Raw genomic sequence first — 18,061 nt, 5'->3', positions numbered from 1 at the left:
TAGACTTCATGAGGCGCTGGTGGGGTACTCCAAAGAGCGATGCCAGGGGCTCCCGTGTTCCCACTAGCAGGGGCTGCGCCTGTACATTTTACACAAAAGTGGGACTCTGTAATAAGGGCTGAGATTTTGTAGCAATGCCTTCCACTTAATTCTGTGCCGCTCTTATCATCCACTTCTCACGACCAGCTGCGTGAAAGGGTCTAGCATTGCTTCCGTCGCCGAACTACCGTATTTAATCGAATGCCATGAAGCCACACCTTTATATTCGCGCTGCCGTGAAGCCACACCTAAAGACAAAAATTCTTCACATATAACTCGCACTACACGTGTTGGAGCTCCCTTCCCCCATATTTCGTGGTCGCCGTTTTTGCCTGTGTTAGTAATTCAGTTTTTCTGGCAATCCCTGCAGAGTTTGAATAATCCGTTGGCTACTATATAGCACCTTATATTAGCGTGCGTACATAAGTTTTTTTCTTGGGTCCTGCAACTGGCACCCTCTCCTTATAATCTAATAAATGCGGTACACTCCATGTTTATCAGTGTTCAAAAACACTGGGCAGCTGCTGTATGGATGCTGTTATGAAAGTTATAGTTTCATAGATTTATTGATTTTTAATTCTGCTCTAGACTCTAGGACTTGAAGGTAAATTCACATATATTGTCACTGACATGGCTTCAACTAGGGTTTAACCCCTGCCGTGCCTTGAATGAGCTGGGTCTGTCCACAGGTTTCTGGTAGAAATGGCCAAGGATTAGCTCAGCTCATCAGCAGTATACTTTGCGTTCTCTAGCGGTGCCATAGACGAGCATAGCTTTGTCTCAGTGCTTAGTCGGGCTTTGGGTAGATGGCAGCACGTAATCCATGCAGCAGCACAAGCATAAGCAAGTTCATTCTTTCTGAGGAGGTAAAACATGTTGGCAACTAAGGTTCTTAAAAATAATTTACCCATTTGTGGTAAGAATTTGGGATAATAGAGGCGGCATGGAAGGGGTTAAAGATTTTGACATGAACTCTAATGTAGCTAAAGGTTAGTGCTGATTAGGATCACATGGGAGCATTAATGCTCAGAACATTTAGCTGTGCTTATTGAGAACAGCTCATTCTAAGTACAGTACATTCATTTCAGGCTGCACTGTGTGCTGGGTTTTCGGACCGCACTCCGTGCCACACGGTCACCATGGCATGCATCTCTTCGAACCAGGCAATCACCTCAGGTGAGGACGACGAGGCTGTTATCTGCATGTTTTTCAAGATGTGACCGTCCTTGTCATGGACTTGCTCTGAAATATTCTTGTACATTATAGCCTACTGTTAAGGGGAGCATCAAATTAGTATATTTCAGGCCTGATTTGACACAAACGCCTAAATGATTTCTTTTTCTTTCTTTCTTTTTTTTTCCATTAGAGGTCCTCCTAACACATCATATCAAGCAGCTTTTTGCTATGATGACGATGCGCTTCATTTTGTTGGTTTCAGTAATAGTCTTGTGGGGGCCCCCCCTTAGAAGACAATTGGGCTCATATGCTAAATTTTTTTAATGAAATCCTGACTTTTTGAGTTATCGGGCTGAAAAAAAAAACTTCCAATGGTGCTGCTGAGTGATACTTAAAGGAGTTCTGACAGAAAATGTTTGTGCCCCCCTTCTTTTTCTTTCTTTTTTTTCTTAAGTTCTTCATAATTGTGTCAGTCTCAATTCCTTAAGAGCGCAACAAATAATTATGTTGCCTTTTAATGTGACCAAGTCAGAATGCATGCCAAGTGCAGTGTGGCTTTGAACATGAAAAAGAAGGAGCATTCGTGTCACCAAAAGTGGAGGTGGTGGTCACACGGTTTCACAAACAACTCAGCTACGTCACTGGTCAGCCCGATGCGGTGGTTGAAGGTCATCCAATGTTCGCGTCACTGCAAGTTGTTAAATTGGCCCTGTCTCTTGGAAACACAGAGGAATTCACTCTTCCTTCGTGTCCCTGTGAATGTACTTGGCTTTTTGCAGCATGGCCCTACTGTGTTTGTGCGCGACAGTGGTGTCTGGCACCATGACACCGTCGCATCAAGTTTTAGTTGCATTAATTGTCTCCTTTTTCATGTCCAAAGGTTTGTTGCACTTAGTGCCCATTTTAAACTGCTCGCATTAAGAGGTAACAATTATTTGTTGCGTTCGGGGGGAACTGAGCCTTCGTAGCATAATTATCGGGCTGACAGCTATCCAATAAGAAACTAGGAGACAAAAAGTATGTCTCAGTACTCCTTAAAAAATTCCATTAAGCAGCCTTTTCCTTCTTTATTCTGTAGCCTCAACACTGCATTTATGAAAGTTTGCTGTTGTGCTGGTTGCAGGCCCGTAGCCGGCTAGGGCCGCCCCCTTCTCCCTGAAATTTTGATCTTTACCGAAAATAATTACTGAAAAATAGGTGCTTTCCTCAAATAGTCGAGGCCTTCAAGCAAGTGCCTCCCCCCTTGAAAAAATTCCTGGCTACGGGCCTGGCTGGTTGGTACATATTTCTAGAATCAAAAACAGTGCATAGAATGGGAGAAGAAAGTGAGAAAAACATCTGTCTGTGTGTGCATGTGCATGCATGCATGTCACTTGTCCCCTCTATGCACTGCATTTATGTAGCCACAGTTGTCCGGCTGGAGACTCTGTCAAGTGGTTGTGTTGAAAAAAACTCGAGCAGCTCCTGCCGTGATGATGAACGCACACAGTTCACTGCCTTCCTTCATTAAGGTGGTCAGTGGACGAGCAGCTGTGTTTTGGGTGTGATTCACAGAAGTGGCGACCACCCTTTTAAGCTGCGTGTGCAACAGAAACATTGTGAACGGTGCTCCCAATGCACTGAAGGAGCTATCCAGGACTTCAGAACCATAAGCACAGGTTCTGACGGTAGTATACAGCTCCTACATCCCGTGTCTGTGGAACGTACATTTGTTCCCGGAAGTCCATGACACGCAGCTTGAATTCTGTTCAGCTTAAAACGGCCCCCCATGCTAAGGCGCCCGATAATTCGGATGCCTTCGCGATACCACCCCACGTACCTCATAGAGTCAATGTAAAAGAACGTCTGAAATTTCGGACGCAAAAAAACCTTCGCCGTCTGATTTTCCAGACTGTTTGCCTTCACCGCAGGTTAGAAGTGGCATTATTCGAAGCACCACCAGCAAAATAATTTATCTCGCCGCCTCGAACCGGCGCTCATGCACACAGATCTGCTGGCAGCCTTAGCCACCACCATGGCAGCACGAGGCCTAGCTACTTCGACGTTCGCGACCAAGCCTCTTGCTGTTCGGTGCTGTGTTTTTCATTGAAACAATTCACTGCTGTTAGCAATGGTGCCAACTCCGCCTTTTCTTTCATCCTCGCCAATGGCTTTGAAGCACAAAAAGCACAGCGCATTGCATAATGCCGGTTCCCGAAATTCAGCTTCGCCTCAATACAGCAGTGTTAGGCGGTGAAGCATACCAAGAGTGGGAAGCGGGCAATTGTCATGGGACATGGTATGGTTCCCTTAACTATAAACGCGTGCACCCGCCGTCTCCTATTACAGTACGAGCACCGGTACGCCTAATAAGTGTACTGGCAGGACTTTAGAGCTATTTCGGGCGTGCCTGTGGTGCTATGAGCCCTTGGGGGCAGTAAAAGGCATGCATTCATTTTTTCGGACGTTTTCGCTGCCCCTAGGGAATCGAGAAAGTTGGACGTTGACTGTACCAGGTGTTTTAGTACAGAATTTTTAAAAAAAATTGCCTCGGGCAGATAGCACAATTTAATCCTTGGAACTATGTTGCTGAAATAGGCAGAAATTACTTGCAAACTAAAATGAAAATGTGTAATTAACCGATTATGATATTGTCACTGAATGTGTTCTTAACTAATTAATTACATTACAGCATGTATTGAAATTTATTAGTTGTAGCTGGTGAGTTCACAAGGCGTACACATTTGGAGCGAATTCTGAAGCTGGCACCGTTTCTCGATATGAGCCTTCAAACTTGCAGTAAAAATACCCTGTTGTTCGCCTTATTTTGTTACAAAACACCATTTTATTTATTAAAGCACAAAAGTAACTAAAATGCTACTAATGTATTTCATCGTTTGGGAATGAATTTTTAAAAACAGGCGTCATCCTGAGAATTCATTCTAACTGGATATGCCTTGCTAACTTACCGGCTGGAATTAATAAATTGCTACATGTGCCGTGAAGTGATTAGTTATAAACATAATCAGTGATATTTTGTTAATGAGTTGATTATGCATTTCATTTTATTGTGCAAGTATTGCGCCTTTTTAAGTAATTTGGCTCAAGCACTAGAATTTGCTTTCTTCCGCAGGCGATTTTTAGAAACTCTCTACAATAAAAAAAAAAAGATCGAACACCCGTTATAGAACTAAACACTTTGGTTGGTTCTACAGAGCCCCAATAGAAGCTTTTCGCTGAGCTGCACATCACGGGCCATTTATTTAATATACCTTACAGGGCCCAGAGGGCATTGAGTAAGGGGGACAAACAAGGATATTATAAGGATATGCAAAATATACAGGGCAAAAAGGGAAAGAATTGCACAGGGCCGGGACTAAAATGCAGCAGCAGGCATAAGTGCAGGGTACACAAAATTATCATTGAAGAAGTATAACTGCAGCACAAATGTCAGATACAGGACTAAAGAAAGAAGCATGGGTCTACAAAAAGCACAATATTATATGCAAGACAGATTGTTAAATCACGATGTAACTTGAAATTATTCGCACAGCTGATCATGGAATGATTGATGGTTGAATATTCATGCAATAATGTTAGACTGCGCACCCAACTCATTCTCCTGATTACTCAATCATTCTCCTTGTCACTTGTAGTGATGGGACTCATTTCATCCGGTGCCATTGACGTGGGCATCGCTGGCGGAGTGGAGTTTCTCTCGGATGTTCCCATCCGACTGAGCCGGAAACTGCGCAAGCTGCTCCTGTCGGCCAACAAGGCCAAGACTCCCCTGCAGAAGCTTGCTCTTTTTGCCAAGTTCCGGCCAAGCATGCTTATGCCGGAGGTTAGTTTGGCGACACCTTTGTCACCACGTTAAACGACACTTTCAGCTCTCTTAAGCCTAACGGCAATTGATAAATTCAACTACTGTTCATATGTACACATTCTGTCACCTGTTTACACAGGTCATTTCGAGTTCAGTTCACCCACATGAGCAGCGTTTTTATGAACTTGTACTTAAAGCTTACACGTCAAGGTGGCCTCGTTGCCACGGCCAATGGCCCTGCTTCCTAACAGCGTCGTTTCAACGTCATAACAGGGACAAGAGCTTCGCAGGATTCCGTGATCACAGCTTATGTCTTTGTGAGGAAGAAAGGGTTGGCATCTGCTGGAAAACCGAGATGGGGTCATGTCATGGTCTCTTCTAGTTCATAGAAGTGCCAAAAAAATAATTAGTTTTTTGCAATTGTTTCTGCACCCAACCAATTACACTGAAAAGCATAACTCATATGTGCTGCCCAAAATCCCTACCACATGTTGCTGTGGTTGGTGAGCAGTAGAAGTTCTAGATGAAATTGAAGTACCGAACACTGATTTTGGCCCTGTCGTGGTAGTTGAGGCATCAGCAAGATCTACTCTAAAAGCAAATAAAAACTATGTGCCGAGACCGCATCATATGGCCTTACTATAAAAAACATGCCCACTTGATACTAGAAAAGTGTCAAGGTAATCATTTTTTATGACTAAGCTTGACAACCTATAACTTCGCTTCCAAATGGCCTAAAACGATGACTTATACCTTATGACAGACTAGGAACATTCAGAATTGATTCCGTGTGCTGTACTTTACCGTGCAAGTTGCCGTTAATTAGCTAATTAGGCCCCAAGCGAAGAATATCCTGTTTTCGATATCACAAAAAATATTTATTATAGAAAAAAAAATAACTGCATCTTTCAAATCAGCTGGTAAATATGCATTAACTGTGCAAATTTCATTCAGATTGTTAAAAAAATAATAAAGTTATTTTAAGTGCCTCAAAGGGCTAAGGTCCCTTAAAGGGGCCCTGAAGCACTCTTTATCCAAGTGGAGAAAGACATTTGAAGTGAAAATAGGCCATTTCAGAATCACTTTGCCGCAAAAAGTACTTCAATGCGTTCAGCAGAAGCGGAGTTATTGGCACTCAAACACGGCCTCCGTTGTGCTCCCCTTCCTCCTTCAATGCCTTGCACTGCGAAGGCTACGGTAGAGTGGGGCGGGGCCACAACACTCCACCTCCGAAACATCACCGTGGCGCGCAGTTCAAATTTCATTTCAGACTTCCGATTTTAGTGCCTATGAAGCGCTAAACTGTAAGCCAAACGCAGTTGTCCTCAGCGAGCTGCAGTGCGCTTAGCCAGTGGACTCGCGGCGGCCGTAGTGTAGCCGACTACAGCGACCAATAACAACCGTGTATTGGAGTGTGCTTTATTACGAATTAACGCACGCAGAAAAGAACGAGGATCATGAGGTCTTTTGAAACGAGAGCGCTTGAGAGAAAGCTGACTTTGCGCTCCGCTTGCGAGCTTCACGGACCAAGACGACAGCAGAACTTGGCTCAGATGTTCACAACAGCGTATGCTACCTGCGGACTATGTTATTCCACGAAGCCCGAGGGGTGGTTCAAGGCCCCTTTAAATTGCATGTTTCGTGACATATGTAATTTGAAGCGTTGCATGATGCCCGTGATGCGCAATGTCATTTTTGTAGCTTCGGCAAGCATATGTTTGCACTCTTTGAATTCAGCCTTGGTCAGCAGCTTCAGGTGGGCCATTTTGATGGCACGCATCACAGAGCGATCCGAGATGCACAGAGCTGGTTGGCCACACCGGAATACAATGTCACCAGAGCGGAACATGACGCTCACTTCGCGCTGCCTGCAGTAGGGAGTGACAACGCATTTGGGCCTATTAAAAGCATGCAGTATGCTTCCAATGGCACTACGCACGCCCCTTGCGCTGTGAAACAGAAAGGTGACGATGCTTATCATAATAGGGTTGGTGACAATGTCTATGAATTGCGACGTGCAGCATCCCACGAGGAGGTTGGCTGGTGCTGGAAGAGGAAACTGAGTGCATGCCTGCATTTTCAAGTTTCTTGTAGTAATTACTAGAGGAGAACTCTGGCTCTGGTGTCTATGAGAGCTGTAAGCAGCGCAGTTCAGCCAGCATTGGATTGATGGTTAGTACATGGATTTGCCTAAACTTTGTTCTTCTGTCTTTGAACATCTTCAGATCTATACACACTGATAATATAAAGTACGCCGTTGTAAATATACGTAAATGAAATTGTCCAATGGCAGGATTCAAACGCAGGACCTCTAGCACAGAAGCCCGGTATTGAAACCATTACACCACTGACACATGTGTCGACTGGCGGCATAGAGCGCCTTCATTTGAGAATTTCTCGTGGGCAAGCCAGGGTGTTGAGATGCTTGGTGCCTTTCGAATTGGCGGCCTCGACGGGGCAGAACTGCTGCAGTTAGTAGCAATTATGCGTGTTTGCACTCTTTTTGCCTTCTGAGTTTATGAAAGTAGAACTGCTTTGAAATTTGAACTAATATAGGCAGATACGTACATTGTAGTAAACAAGGCCACAAGTGTGAAGATTAGACAAATTTATGTACTATCATTCCCATGGTGGCTGATTGATCGCAGTGCTAATAAATATATATGTAATAGAAAACTGATTCATGTGATACGGGTGGGCGAGTACTGCGAAGAAGCTGCTGTGGAGGGACCTGTCTCGCACCTTTTCTTGTTTGCATGGGATCTAGTGGCCCTAATGTGTATGATGTGGTGGCAGTTTGGTAAGGTAAAGAGCGTTGTTGTGTTTACGAAAGATCGTCTTTTCCAGGAACGTACATTAATCGGTTAAGAAAGAAGTGCAATGGGGCTCGTAAGCGCCAGGAAATCGTGCAAAACAAGATTGTATCAACGAAGTTCTGCTGCATACTGCACTGCACGAACTATGGAATTGAGGGCAAGCATTTCTCAATCGAAGGAGTTCTGGCAAATGCGTTAAATAACAAATGACGTTAGTTTTCTCCGCGTGGCATCGCGCAAATAGCATTAAATTGTAAGGCATTGACAAGTTATAATGTCATTTTATCTGCCTGTGCAGCATAGGTGTTTGTTTACTCAATCTACAAAGATCAGTACATGTTGATCCTGTAAACAACCATGGAATTTGCCAAACAGGGTTTTCATGCATTCAATGATGGATTCAATGATGATGCAGCTTCCATCGGTTTCCGAGTTCACAAGCAAGGAGGTGATGGGTCATTCGGGCGACCGGCTGGCAGCTGCGTTTGGTGTGAGCCGTCGAGAACAGGACGAGTACGCACTGCGGTCCCACACCCTGGCAGACAAGGCCGCCAAGCAGGGGTTGCTGTCTGACATCATGCCTGTGTCTGTGCCAGGTAGGTCACTTGCAACAATGCGGCATTGACGAGATTCATAGCTAGAGCTCTTCCTCAGTGCCTTCTCGGTGTCTCGTTTGTATTTGTTGGCGTCTCATCTAGCTGTCTCTGTCCTCTTCTTGCAATTCATGTTCAGTGATTATGGAGTGTTTCACACCATGCTGCCTCATTGCTTCCTTGAACCTTTAAAGGGATCCTGCAGCACTTTTCGGACGTGTTTAAAGTTGGCTTAGTCACTAGACAGTGCTGACGTAAATGTGAGAACATGTCACTAACATGATAATGCTGTCATAAACACACAGTCAGGACCCGCCATGGTGGCATAGCGGCTATGGTGTTGAGCTGCTAAGCACGAAGTCCCAGTTGTCGATATCTTCGGATTCCGTACAGCATCTAGATAAATTTTTCGGACATCATTCGCATGCACAGTGCTGAAAATTTTTGAAAATGGTGCCATTTGGGTTGTCTCCTGTATCCTCCTTCGCTCTCCATGGTGAAATGATTTCTCGGCTCTTAAACTGCAACTTTGCCTACACCTGGTGAAGCAGCGCTGACACGGCCTAATGGCCAAAGCAGTTTAGCCGTAGCAAAAATTTGCTGAAACAGTCGCATGAAGTTTGTCACTTACTGAGTGGCTTATCAGTGATTGCGCCCAGCATTATGGGCATGGGATGTATGACTGCGAGCGCTTAGCCATAAACTACAGCATGCTTGAAGTATGAATGCTTTGCATTGCCCAGTTCCAATGCAAGTTGGACCTGAGTGTGTTTTTCGAGGTTATGTAATCACTGCTTTGTTCACTTCCTAGGGGAGTCTGCACCTGTAGCTGCGGACAATGGTATCAGAGTGTCAACATTGGACCAAATGGCTAAGTTGAAGCCTGCTTTCATCAAGCCCCATGGGACCGTCACTGCTGCCAACTCCTCATTTCTGGTAGGGAGTGGCAGTTTTGTAGCCTCCTTGCCCAGCCATTTTCGTCTCGTGTTGCAACTAGTTTTTTTTAATAAATGTCTGTATCATCCATAGGATGATGCAGACATGCTATGAAGATGATGCTAATGTTATAACAACAGTCATTCATGAAATCATAATTGTCATTGATACCTTTGATAATGGCGGGCTCGTTCTGCTAGCTACGGCATTCAAAACTAAACAGTTATGACACAATTTGGCTCACCGAGTTCAGGTCATGCAGAAGTGAAAGTACGATGACTATAAACTGCGAAAGGGGTGCTTTGCAGAATAAATTTTCCAATAACACTCAGTTGGCTCACATGGCGTGAATTGTAATTTATAGCAACTAGTCTTAAAGCATAGGCTTAAAGCTGCTGTTTCCGGATATTCATGCTTCTGTGGAATAATTGCTGATGACAAGGACTCCGGAATAAATGTCCATGAGGGAAGTCATGCGAGTGCAAGAACTGCTAGCCCAGGCACAATCAGGGGATGCATGGACATTTCTTGGCACTTGAAAAATGCCGAGGAACCACTCTGTTGTTGCTGTTGACACTTGTGGTTTTAGTGTCCCTTAAAACGTGCAGTGTTTCCATTTTTGTGCAAATAGTGAAGGGACCCTATGTTTTGTGTCGTTGCAGACAGATGGCGCCTCTGCAGCACTGATCATGTCTGAAGAAAAGGCACTGGCCATGGGATTCAAGCCCAAGGCCTACCTCCGCAGTTTTGTCTATGTTGCTCAAGATCCCAAGGACCAGCTGCTTCTCGGGTGAGTTCATTGTCGCATCGCCAATTTCTTGTGTTGGCTGCTTACGTGTTCGTCATTGTTACCTTTCTTCTGTTTACAGTAGTAGCTCTGATAGGGACACTTTTCGAGCTTGTATGACGTGATGTTGGCCGGATTTGGCATGAATTGTAGCGTGAGCTGCTTCAGAAATGCGAAAAATGTAGTTATGGCAACCGTAATATTTGACACACTAGTTATCTCAGTCAGATATTTAATGTCGTAGACACAAGACCGTGAATGTAATTGTCGTGAATGTAACTCTTGCTGCATGCACTAGGCCTTTGTATTTCATATAGCAAGACTACCAAAGGGCCTTCTCAGACCAAAGAACTCTTACAAAAATGTACAGTGGAATCTCATTGATACGATCTTCACGGGAACCGGAAAATAAAGCGTATCATCCGAAAATCATATCATCAAACGTATTGTCCAACTAAATTGTATTATCGGGAAAAGGAAAAAAAAAATTATGATCCCGAAAAACGTATTACGCAGAATCATATCAACAAGGTTCCACTGTATGTTTTCAAACAAACAAGCAAAGAAAATCAAATTTTTATCTAGAAAGTGAAAATGTTGGCACTGTCCACCGTTTCAACAGCGCCTCAAGAAGTGTTCACGTGTATTTCTTTTTCTATTTGCTCCAGCCCAGCATATGCAACACCAACTGTGCTTGCCAAACAAGGCCTTAAGGTTTCGGACATCGATGTCTTTGAGTACCACGAAGCGTTTGCTGTGAGTTTTGCCATAGTTCACTGCTTTGTTAGTGTCACTTTTCAGGTTGTGACCAAGCTTTGCGAACGCATCCTCTTGTGCAGGGCCAAATCCTTGCCAACATGAAGGCCATGGACTCTGACTACTTTGGCAAGACGTACATGGGAAGGCCTGGGAAGGTGAGCACGTCTAACGAATACCATGACTTGCTATGATGGCGCCATGGCTATTCTGCTTCCAAGCGCAAGGTTGCTGGCTCAATTTCTGCTCACCACGCCTTCATTCTGAGGGGGTGCAATCCATGAAGGCTCTTGTGCTGTAGGACATGTTTTTTGCCGCAAATTAAGATACGCACAAAAGGAACCGCTGGTCGAATGCTGGATATCCTAAGTTTGTGAATAGCCTGCGCATGCGTCTATGTCTATTTATTTCTGGGTCAGCACCCAAAATAAATCATTTGGAAGTGCTGACCGTGCCGTCATCTGTGTTCCTTTTATGTGTGTCTTAATTTGCAGCAAAAAACATGTCCTTCAGAAAATGCTAATTAGGCCAACAAACAGTTCTGTTGAAACATATTTCTTGTACTGTGCTTAAGGTGCAATCAAGGCAGTCAAAATTAATCCGGAGACCTTCGCTACAGCGTCCCTCATAGCCGAGTGTGCAGCTCTTCGGGGTGGTAAACTACACTGTTTAAATAGTTACCATAAGATAATCATCCAGTCGACGATCTACAGCTGGAGAAGCCTTCAGTTTTTCTGTTGTCCTAATTCAAGAGTTGCAAAAAAAAATGTGAAGGTTTCAGAAAACTTAAGCATCAAGTTGGCAGTTTTGTGACATTGCAGTAAAAACAGACGCTATTGCAATTATGTAGGCTGCGTCTGTTAGCATGTCTTAACACTTTCCTGCCCCCGTGAAACACTACAGTTTTGGGGGAGTCTAGTAGGTACTTTTTTTTCCTCTCACAGAGCCGGCTTTATACTAAAGTGTATGGCATCGAATTGAAGAGGAGTTCTCTTTCTGACGGGTACTAGTTCTAAAGAACATGTTAATTAAAAAGAATTTAAAAAAAAAGTATCTGATCAAACATTTTGTAGAAAGGAAAAGAAAAACTTGCAAACGTCATTGTTGCTTCACTTTGAAAAACCTTGAAAATATTTTGCAATAAAAATTGTGAACATAAGGGACCTGTGCAACACTCCAGCAAATATCATCTTTCTATGAAAATTATTTCTTGAGATATAAGTGAAAACATTAACCCTAGTGACTAGCCCTAACACGATGCCGAGATCAATTTCTGGCCGTCATTTCACACTAAACTCTACTCACTGTGCAGTTGCCGGCAAATGATTTTGATTGGAGGATGTTAACACCCTGTAGGTAAGAACTGTGACTTTTAGAATACGCAGAATATCTTTATAAAAGAGCAGGGCAGCTTAGAAACAATTCAGCAAAGAAAGTTAAACTCCGTTCTGAAATCTGATGAACCGAAGCTGTCTTTTTCTGGCGTAATTTTTTTTTTTTTAATCTTCGGATATGAATCAAGAATCTTTACCCAGCAATTGCCTGACAAAAGCATTTATGCAGTGCATGTATATTTCGAGATGGAGTTTCACAGGATGGACATTTGAGCTAGTGTGTAATGGCTCATCTTTGACTCGACCGGCACTCAGAAGTGTGCGCCATTTTTTTAATTGTAGTTGTAACTTATTATTTAATTTCAGAATAATTTTATCCAAGCATTGTTACTGACTCACCAGAAAAATGATCGGAATGTGCCAAATGACAAAACAGTTCATCTGCTTATATGAGCCAGCCGTTCGTCATGTTGCCACGACAGTAAATGAATGTGCTGAGCAACTGTCTTTGTAATTTGAGGCTGGCGTGAGTTTCAAAATGTACATATTCTCAAATTGTGTGATGAAATTAAATATGTTCTCCACTGTCTAAGGTGGTGTTCTGCTAAGAAAAGTTGTACCACATTGCACTTATCCAAAAGTTCGACACTGCTCATCTCAAAACTGGTGTGTGCTTCAAAATTCATTTCAAGTTGACGTCCCTTGAAAACTGACTGGCTTCACTTCATATACAATCTAACCCCGATATAACGAAGTTGTACTTGCAGCGAAAAACTTTGTTAAATCACGAATTTTGTTAATTCGATGTTCCAACGTTTCGGCAGAACAAATCACTTCACAAATTCTGAGAACATTCCTGGTGTATTCACCTGGTGTATCTTGTCAGTAATCACTTATAAACACATCCCAAGAAGGTCGGGCCACAGTAGCGGGGTTATGAGCGCCAGCACACATGGTGCAAATCACGGCGAGAGCTATGCATCGGCATGGCTCACGCCGTCCAAGATTAGCCTGTTGCGTCGCCCGGCACCGCAAATCTTGGACACCATGGCTGACCGCGTTTAGTGCCCACAGCTTTCATCACATGGCGCACTCAAATTAAAAACAAAAGTGCAAAAAGATACGAATATTCGTCCCGAGGGGGAAAAAACAAAACAATGTTGCAGTTTCGCCATAAAGGCAGAGCATTCATTGATGACGATAGCAAGGAGACAACTACACGAAGTAAGGTTCGTTGTTTTATCGGTGTCACGCGCACTCTGGCAAAGATCACTCCATGACCAAGAACACTAGCTGTTGCAACGCAAGCCAGTGCTTCGCACCGTGCCTCCGAAACTTGAGATTATGCGACCACCAACACTAGATGCACGGGAACAAAATGCGCATGGAGGCACCAGCCATCTCGGCTTGCCCTTTGCACTTGTGGAAGGTTAACTGCAAGATGCAGCGCATGACCCGCACGTGGACAGCAATGCACAGCTGCAGCAAAGGTAGAGGAGAGGGGACACGCGTGCTAGGGAAAGAGGGCAGATAGGCGCGCATGCTTGATCACGTTACTGCCCGCTCGCCCGATCCCCACCACCCTTGCGCTGATGGAATCGTCAGCTCTCGTGTATCTCCGAGCTGCCATGCTCCACGGCCTCTGCAAGTTGTTACGCGACAAATGGCACAGCGCCGTTTCTTGCATACTGCGTCCCGGCGCACGCGCTTCGACGTCTTTCTTGTCGCTCGAACTTTTCATGTGGATGGACACTTCGAAATAACTTTGGCCTCAGCCGACTTATGCATTTTTGCTAGATTTACCAGTCATACAATGGCTCAAAGCCAAAAACTTTGTTAAATTGAAATCGTGTCAAAAAATTACTTCATTATATCACGAAAAAAAGAATACATGGTTTTCAATGGAACTAAGATTGGGAAATAAAAATAGTTTCTTACATCGGGAATTTCATTACATGGAGGTTCGCTGTATCGAGGTTTGACTGTATTGCAATATGTGCCCTAAGGTAATTAACTTAGTTGAAGGATAATTGGTGAAACGGTTAACCCCACAAAGCCCAACAAAATATTTTTGGTACACTGAATTTTATACCTCAAAATTCTGATTTAACCACTGTATACTATTGTAAAACCCATGTTACCATTCTTGATCTGCTTGAGGTAGTTGACAGTTGTTGATTGTTCAGTAATTACTGAATGATCAATGAAAATATGTACTGATGAACTTTACTCCGTTTTCCTTTCCTTGCTCGTTTCATGTTTTGTGGAGGAATGTTCTCTCAGTGGCCAGAAACCAATGCAGAGATGTGTATTTTCTTTGATGTGGAGTTCCTTAGATGGGGGGGGGGGGGGGGGGGGGGGGAGTGGCCTTTCCACTGACACCATGCTCTACTCCAATCCATGCCTGTCATAGAACCCACACTTCACTGAAGTAACCAGCCATCCTTCATGTAATATCCCATGCCTGGTGCCTTTGAGGTAGTAATAAATAAGTTGGGCTTGGGGACTTTTTCGTGTCAGCTTCCCTAGTATGCGTTTCCATTTCTCGTGCAAGCACCGTCTGCCTCTTTGAATGATTCAGCTCGAAGAGAAGGATCCTGTCATCTGCCCCAAGCGGTTTTTAAAACCTCACTTGAGATTAAAATGGACCACCTGGTACTACTATATGAATGTTCACTTTCTAACTCACTTAAGTTGTGAGTGCAGAGCAATGCTCAAGTCAAAAGGTACGCTCTCCCACAAATTTTGCAGGGCACACAATCGAGTCGCCAGTGCAGTGATGCCTGGAGACGTCGCTTTGTGTCGTCTGCTACAATGTTCATGTGCACCCATAGAAATGCTTACGGCAGTCGACGACGCAGTGCACTGGGCTTGAGGCAGTGAAATCCACTGCCTTTTTTCGTGCGATGCACAAATGCAAAGCTGACTTTCCACGACGGTAATAACCTACCAAAAGCAATGTTATTCCACCGCACCAAAAAATAGTCTTGGCAGGCCCAAACAATGTTGCAGACGAAACGAAGCCGCATGCACTTCTGGTTGTCACTGCCCCTGCGTAGGTTTTCTTCAATGCGCAGCCACTCTGGTGGCACTGGCGCTCTGCGAAGCACAGCCACGCGTTAGCGTGCCCCACATTATTTTGTGGCTGAGTGTACATTAGCGTTTATCTTGAGCTGAAGATCCCTTTTAATGCAAAATCTTGTCTTTCCAAAAAAAAAACAGGTTGGCTGCCCTCCGATGGAAAAACTCAACCTCTGGGGAGGGTCCCTGTCGTTGGGCCACCCGTTTGGAGCCACCGGGATCCGCCTGGTGACCACCGTGGCGAACCGTCTCATCCACGAGAACAAGCAGTGGGGCCTGACAGCCGCCTGTGCCGCCGGTGGACATGTGAGCTCCCACTGTTCTAGCATAAGCCTCCTCCATGGTTTCTCTCTGTTGCCATATCGCCTAGATAGTGGCCGTGGTTTTTATTTATAAATTTATTTATTTAAAAAGACCTTACAGGCATCAACTGAGGCATTGAGTAAGGGGGGCAGTACATAGAAAATACAGAAAATACATAGAATATATAACATACATAAAACAGCAATTTACATAACACAACCGGAACCACAACCGAGGTACTAAAGCGACGTAGTGAGACAACGGTAAACACAGCGACGTAACGCTACTAATGCTACAGTAAGGTGGAAAACGTCCGCAGCTCTTGCGGCAAACGGTAGTTCCGTTTTGACTCTGCGCAAAGCTGTCAAGGATGAAGAGCACCGGCTACATCGCGATGGATGGACGATCTGTTGGCGACCAGTTCACTGGCAAAAAATAATTGGGATGTCCACACGGTAGTGAAAAAGCGTCTCTCAGATTAAGATGCACGCTGCAGCCGCGCTGTAAAGGAAGTCTCGAAGCCTTCATCCCTGCAAGCGTTAATCACATCGCAAGATGTTGAGAATTGCAGCTTCCGCACTGCTCTTGTGCAAACTAGAAACAGGATTTGCTGATCCATTCAGTAAATAAAAGCGTGTTGATGTAGTAAGCATTTGTTTATTGTTTTCGTGATAAACCCGATAGTCGGTTAATTGGGACATTTCTTTCGGTGTCATGAAATCTTAATTAACGAGGTTTTACTGTATAAATTTGTACTGCTTGCTTGTGATGCAACAGTAATGCATAAAGTCTCTTGCCTCGAATTCTGTTTGTGCCGTAATGGGCCTTGGCTGCCAAGCAGCTTTCTCAAAAACACACTTACAGCAATAAACTTGAAGAATTTCTTTTTAATGCAAGTGCATTCTTTGGCTTCCCATCCCACTTGGGTCTGTCTATCTGGCCGTGATCCAATGACCACAAAAAAAAGAATTAAGAGAATTTAGCCTCCTACGAGGAAATGAACCCGGTTCTCCAGCATGATAAGCAATTATCTATCCTCAGCACTATGCCAGCAATTGAGAAGGGGTGTGAAATACGTTTGACAGTAATCAACAAAAAGGCCTCAATAGAAAGGCCCCAATATGAACGATCATCATGGTGCACGTCATGAGTCGCACCATGATGCACAGATGGCCTGATTGCACTTGCATAGCATGTTCGTTGGCTTCAATCGTATGGCACGACGTCATTGAATGATGCATTTACATATGCATCATTCAATCACCGCCGCCATCGTGCTGTGAAATTATCAACGTGCCTGGGCATGGAGGGTTTTTAAGAAGCACAGTGCATTTTGCTGCAAAAGTGACAAAGCCAAATGGACACACTATCAGGCTCTGCTCATTCAGCTGGAATGGAAGTTGAATAAAACAGTTGTTCTGTGCCAATGGGGGGCTCTCACATAACTTAGACGAGGACAAGCGCTGTTTCCAAATAGCTTTTATTTATCAGAAGACAACGTTTTGTATTTTTGTGATTGTGATGCATCATTTCAACATGTCTGGGTCATTATGAATTCACACATGTGCTTATACTTTATATATGCATACACATGTGTGTGTTTTCAGATAAAAACTAGTTGAAGTCGGCGCTTGTCTTCATCCTATCTTCTTTGCCGTCCTGTCTCGTTTTGCGCCGTTCAAGCGCGAGGCAGCCCACGAACACCAACCCGACAAAATGATGATGATTATCAGGACGGGTATATACACATGAAGACGATGATGAACTGCACAGTTAGCGCTCGTGAAGATAGAACACCGGCTACCTCGGTCTCATAGCTTGCTCTCAACTTTACATTGGCTGTGCTGACTAACATGTTGTCGTTCTCTTGTCTGCTTGCAGGGTCATGCCATGATTGTGGAGAGGTATCCGAACAAATGAAACGAAAGCCTGTGAGAAAGAAATACGTTCCTAAGCAACTTTTTCTAGCTGCCATTAAATAGTCTGCACTTTTTCAACTTTCTTATGTGAATAAACTTGTATATACAGTGATGTCCTTGTGGGTGACGGATTTTCTTTGTTTTTGTGGGAGAATGCAGAATTTTGCTACTGGAGGAAGAAGCTTTGTCAATGTAAGCTTTGTGGGCTCATGCTGCAGTATGTTGTCACGTGGTAATGACAGTGGAGAACACAGCAACGAAACTGGGAATGATGAAACTTTTTATTAGGCGAACTTGTGCACACAAAAGCAAGTTACACTCGAAGCACAACGATAGCGGCAAACACAGTCGTCGATCATCGAAATCTGATCTGCGGGTCAAGCGCGTCGGCTTTTACACGAGTCATCAAAGGTTCCAGAGTAATCGCTGGTGCTCGCGTGTCTTCCAGAAAGTACTACACAATTCGCATCGCGCATACGTACAATCAGATTACACAAGGTTCGATGACAACAGACA

General features: G+C 44.1%; 1 protein-coding gene across 1 annotated transcript in view; it reads left to right on the top strand.

The window, feature by feature from the left end:
- The window catches only part of LOC119465931 (trifunctional enzyme subunit beta, mitochondrial), a 30,190-nt gene extending 12,533 nt beyond the window's left edge, over window positions 1-17,657 (top strand). The window contains exons 6-14 of the mRNA XM_037726409.2: window positions 1,128-1,215; window positions 4,851-5,038; window positions 8,252-8,432; window positions 9,241-9,365; window positions 10,028-10,155; window positions 10,821-10,908; window positions 10,992-11,066; window positions 15,465-15,629; window positions 17,508-17,657. Coding sequence (XP_037582337.2) covers window positions 1,128-1,215; window positions 4,851-5,038; window positions 8,252-8,432; window positions 9,241-9,365; window positions 10,028-10,155; window positions 10,821-10,908; window positions 10,992-11,066; window positions 15,465-15,629; window positions 17,508-17,546 — 1,077 coding nt within the window. The 3' untranslated portion in view covers window positions 17,547-17,657. The remainder of the gene's footprint in view (window positions 1-1,127; window positions 1,216-4,850; window positions 5,039-8,251; window positions 8,433-9,240; window positions 9,366-10,027; window positions 10,156-10,820; window positions 10,909-10,991; window positions 11,067-15,464; window positions 15,630-17,507) is intronic.
- The last annotated feature ends 404 nt before the right edge of the window (window positions 17,658-18,061 follow it).

Source organism: Dermacentor silvarum, chromosome 10 (assembly GCF_013339745.2).
Source record: "Dermacentor silvarum isolate Dsil-2018 chromosome 10, BIME_Dsil_1.4, whole genome shotgun sequence".
NCBI lineage: Eukaryota > Metazoa > Arthropoda > Arachnida > Ixodida > Ixodidae > Dermacentor > Dermacentor silvarum.
The sequence above is the reverse complement of the archived record's forward strand: the minus strand, read 5'-3'. Positions and strand labels throughout refer to the sequence as shown.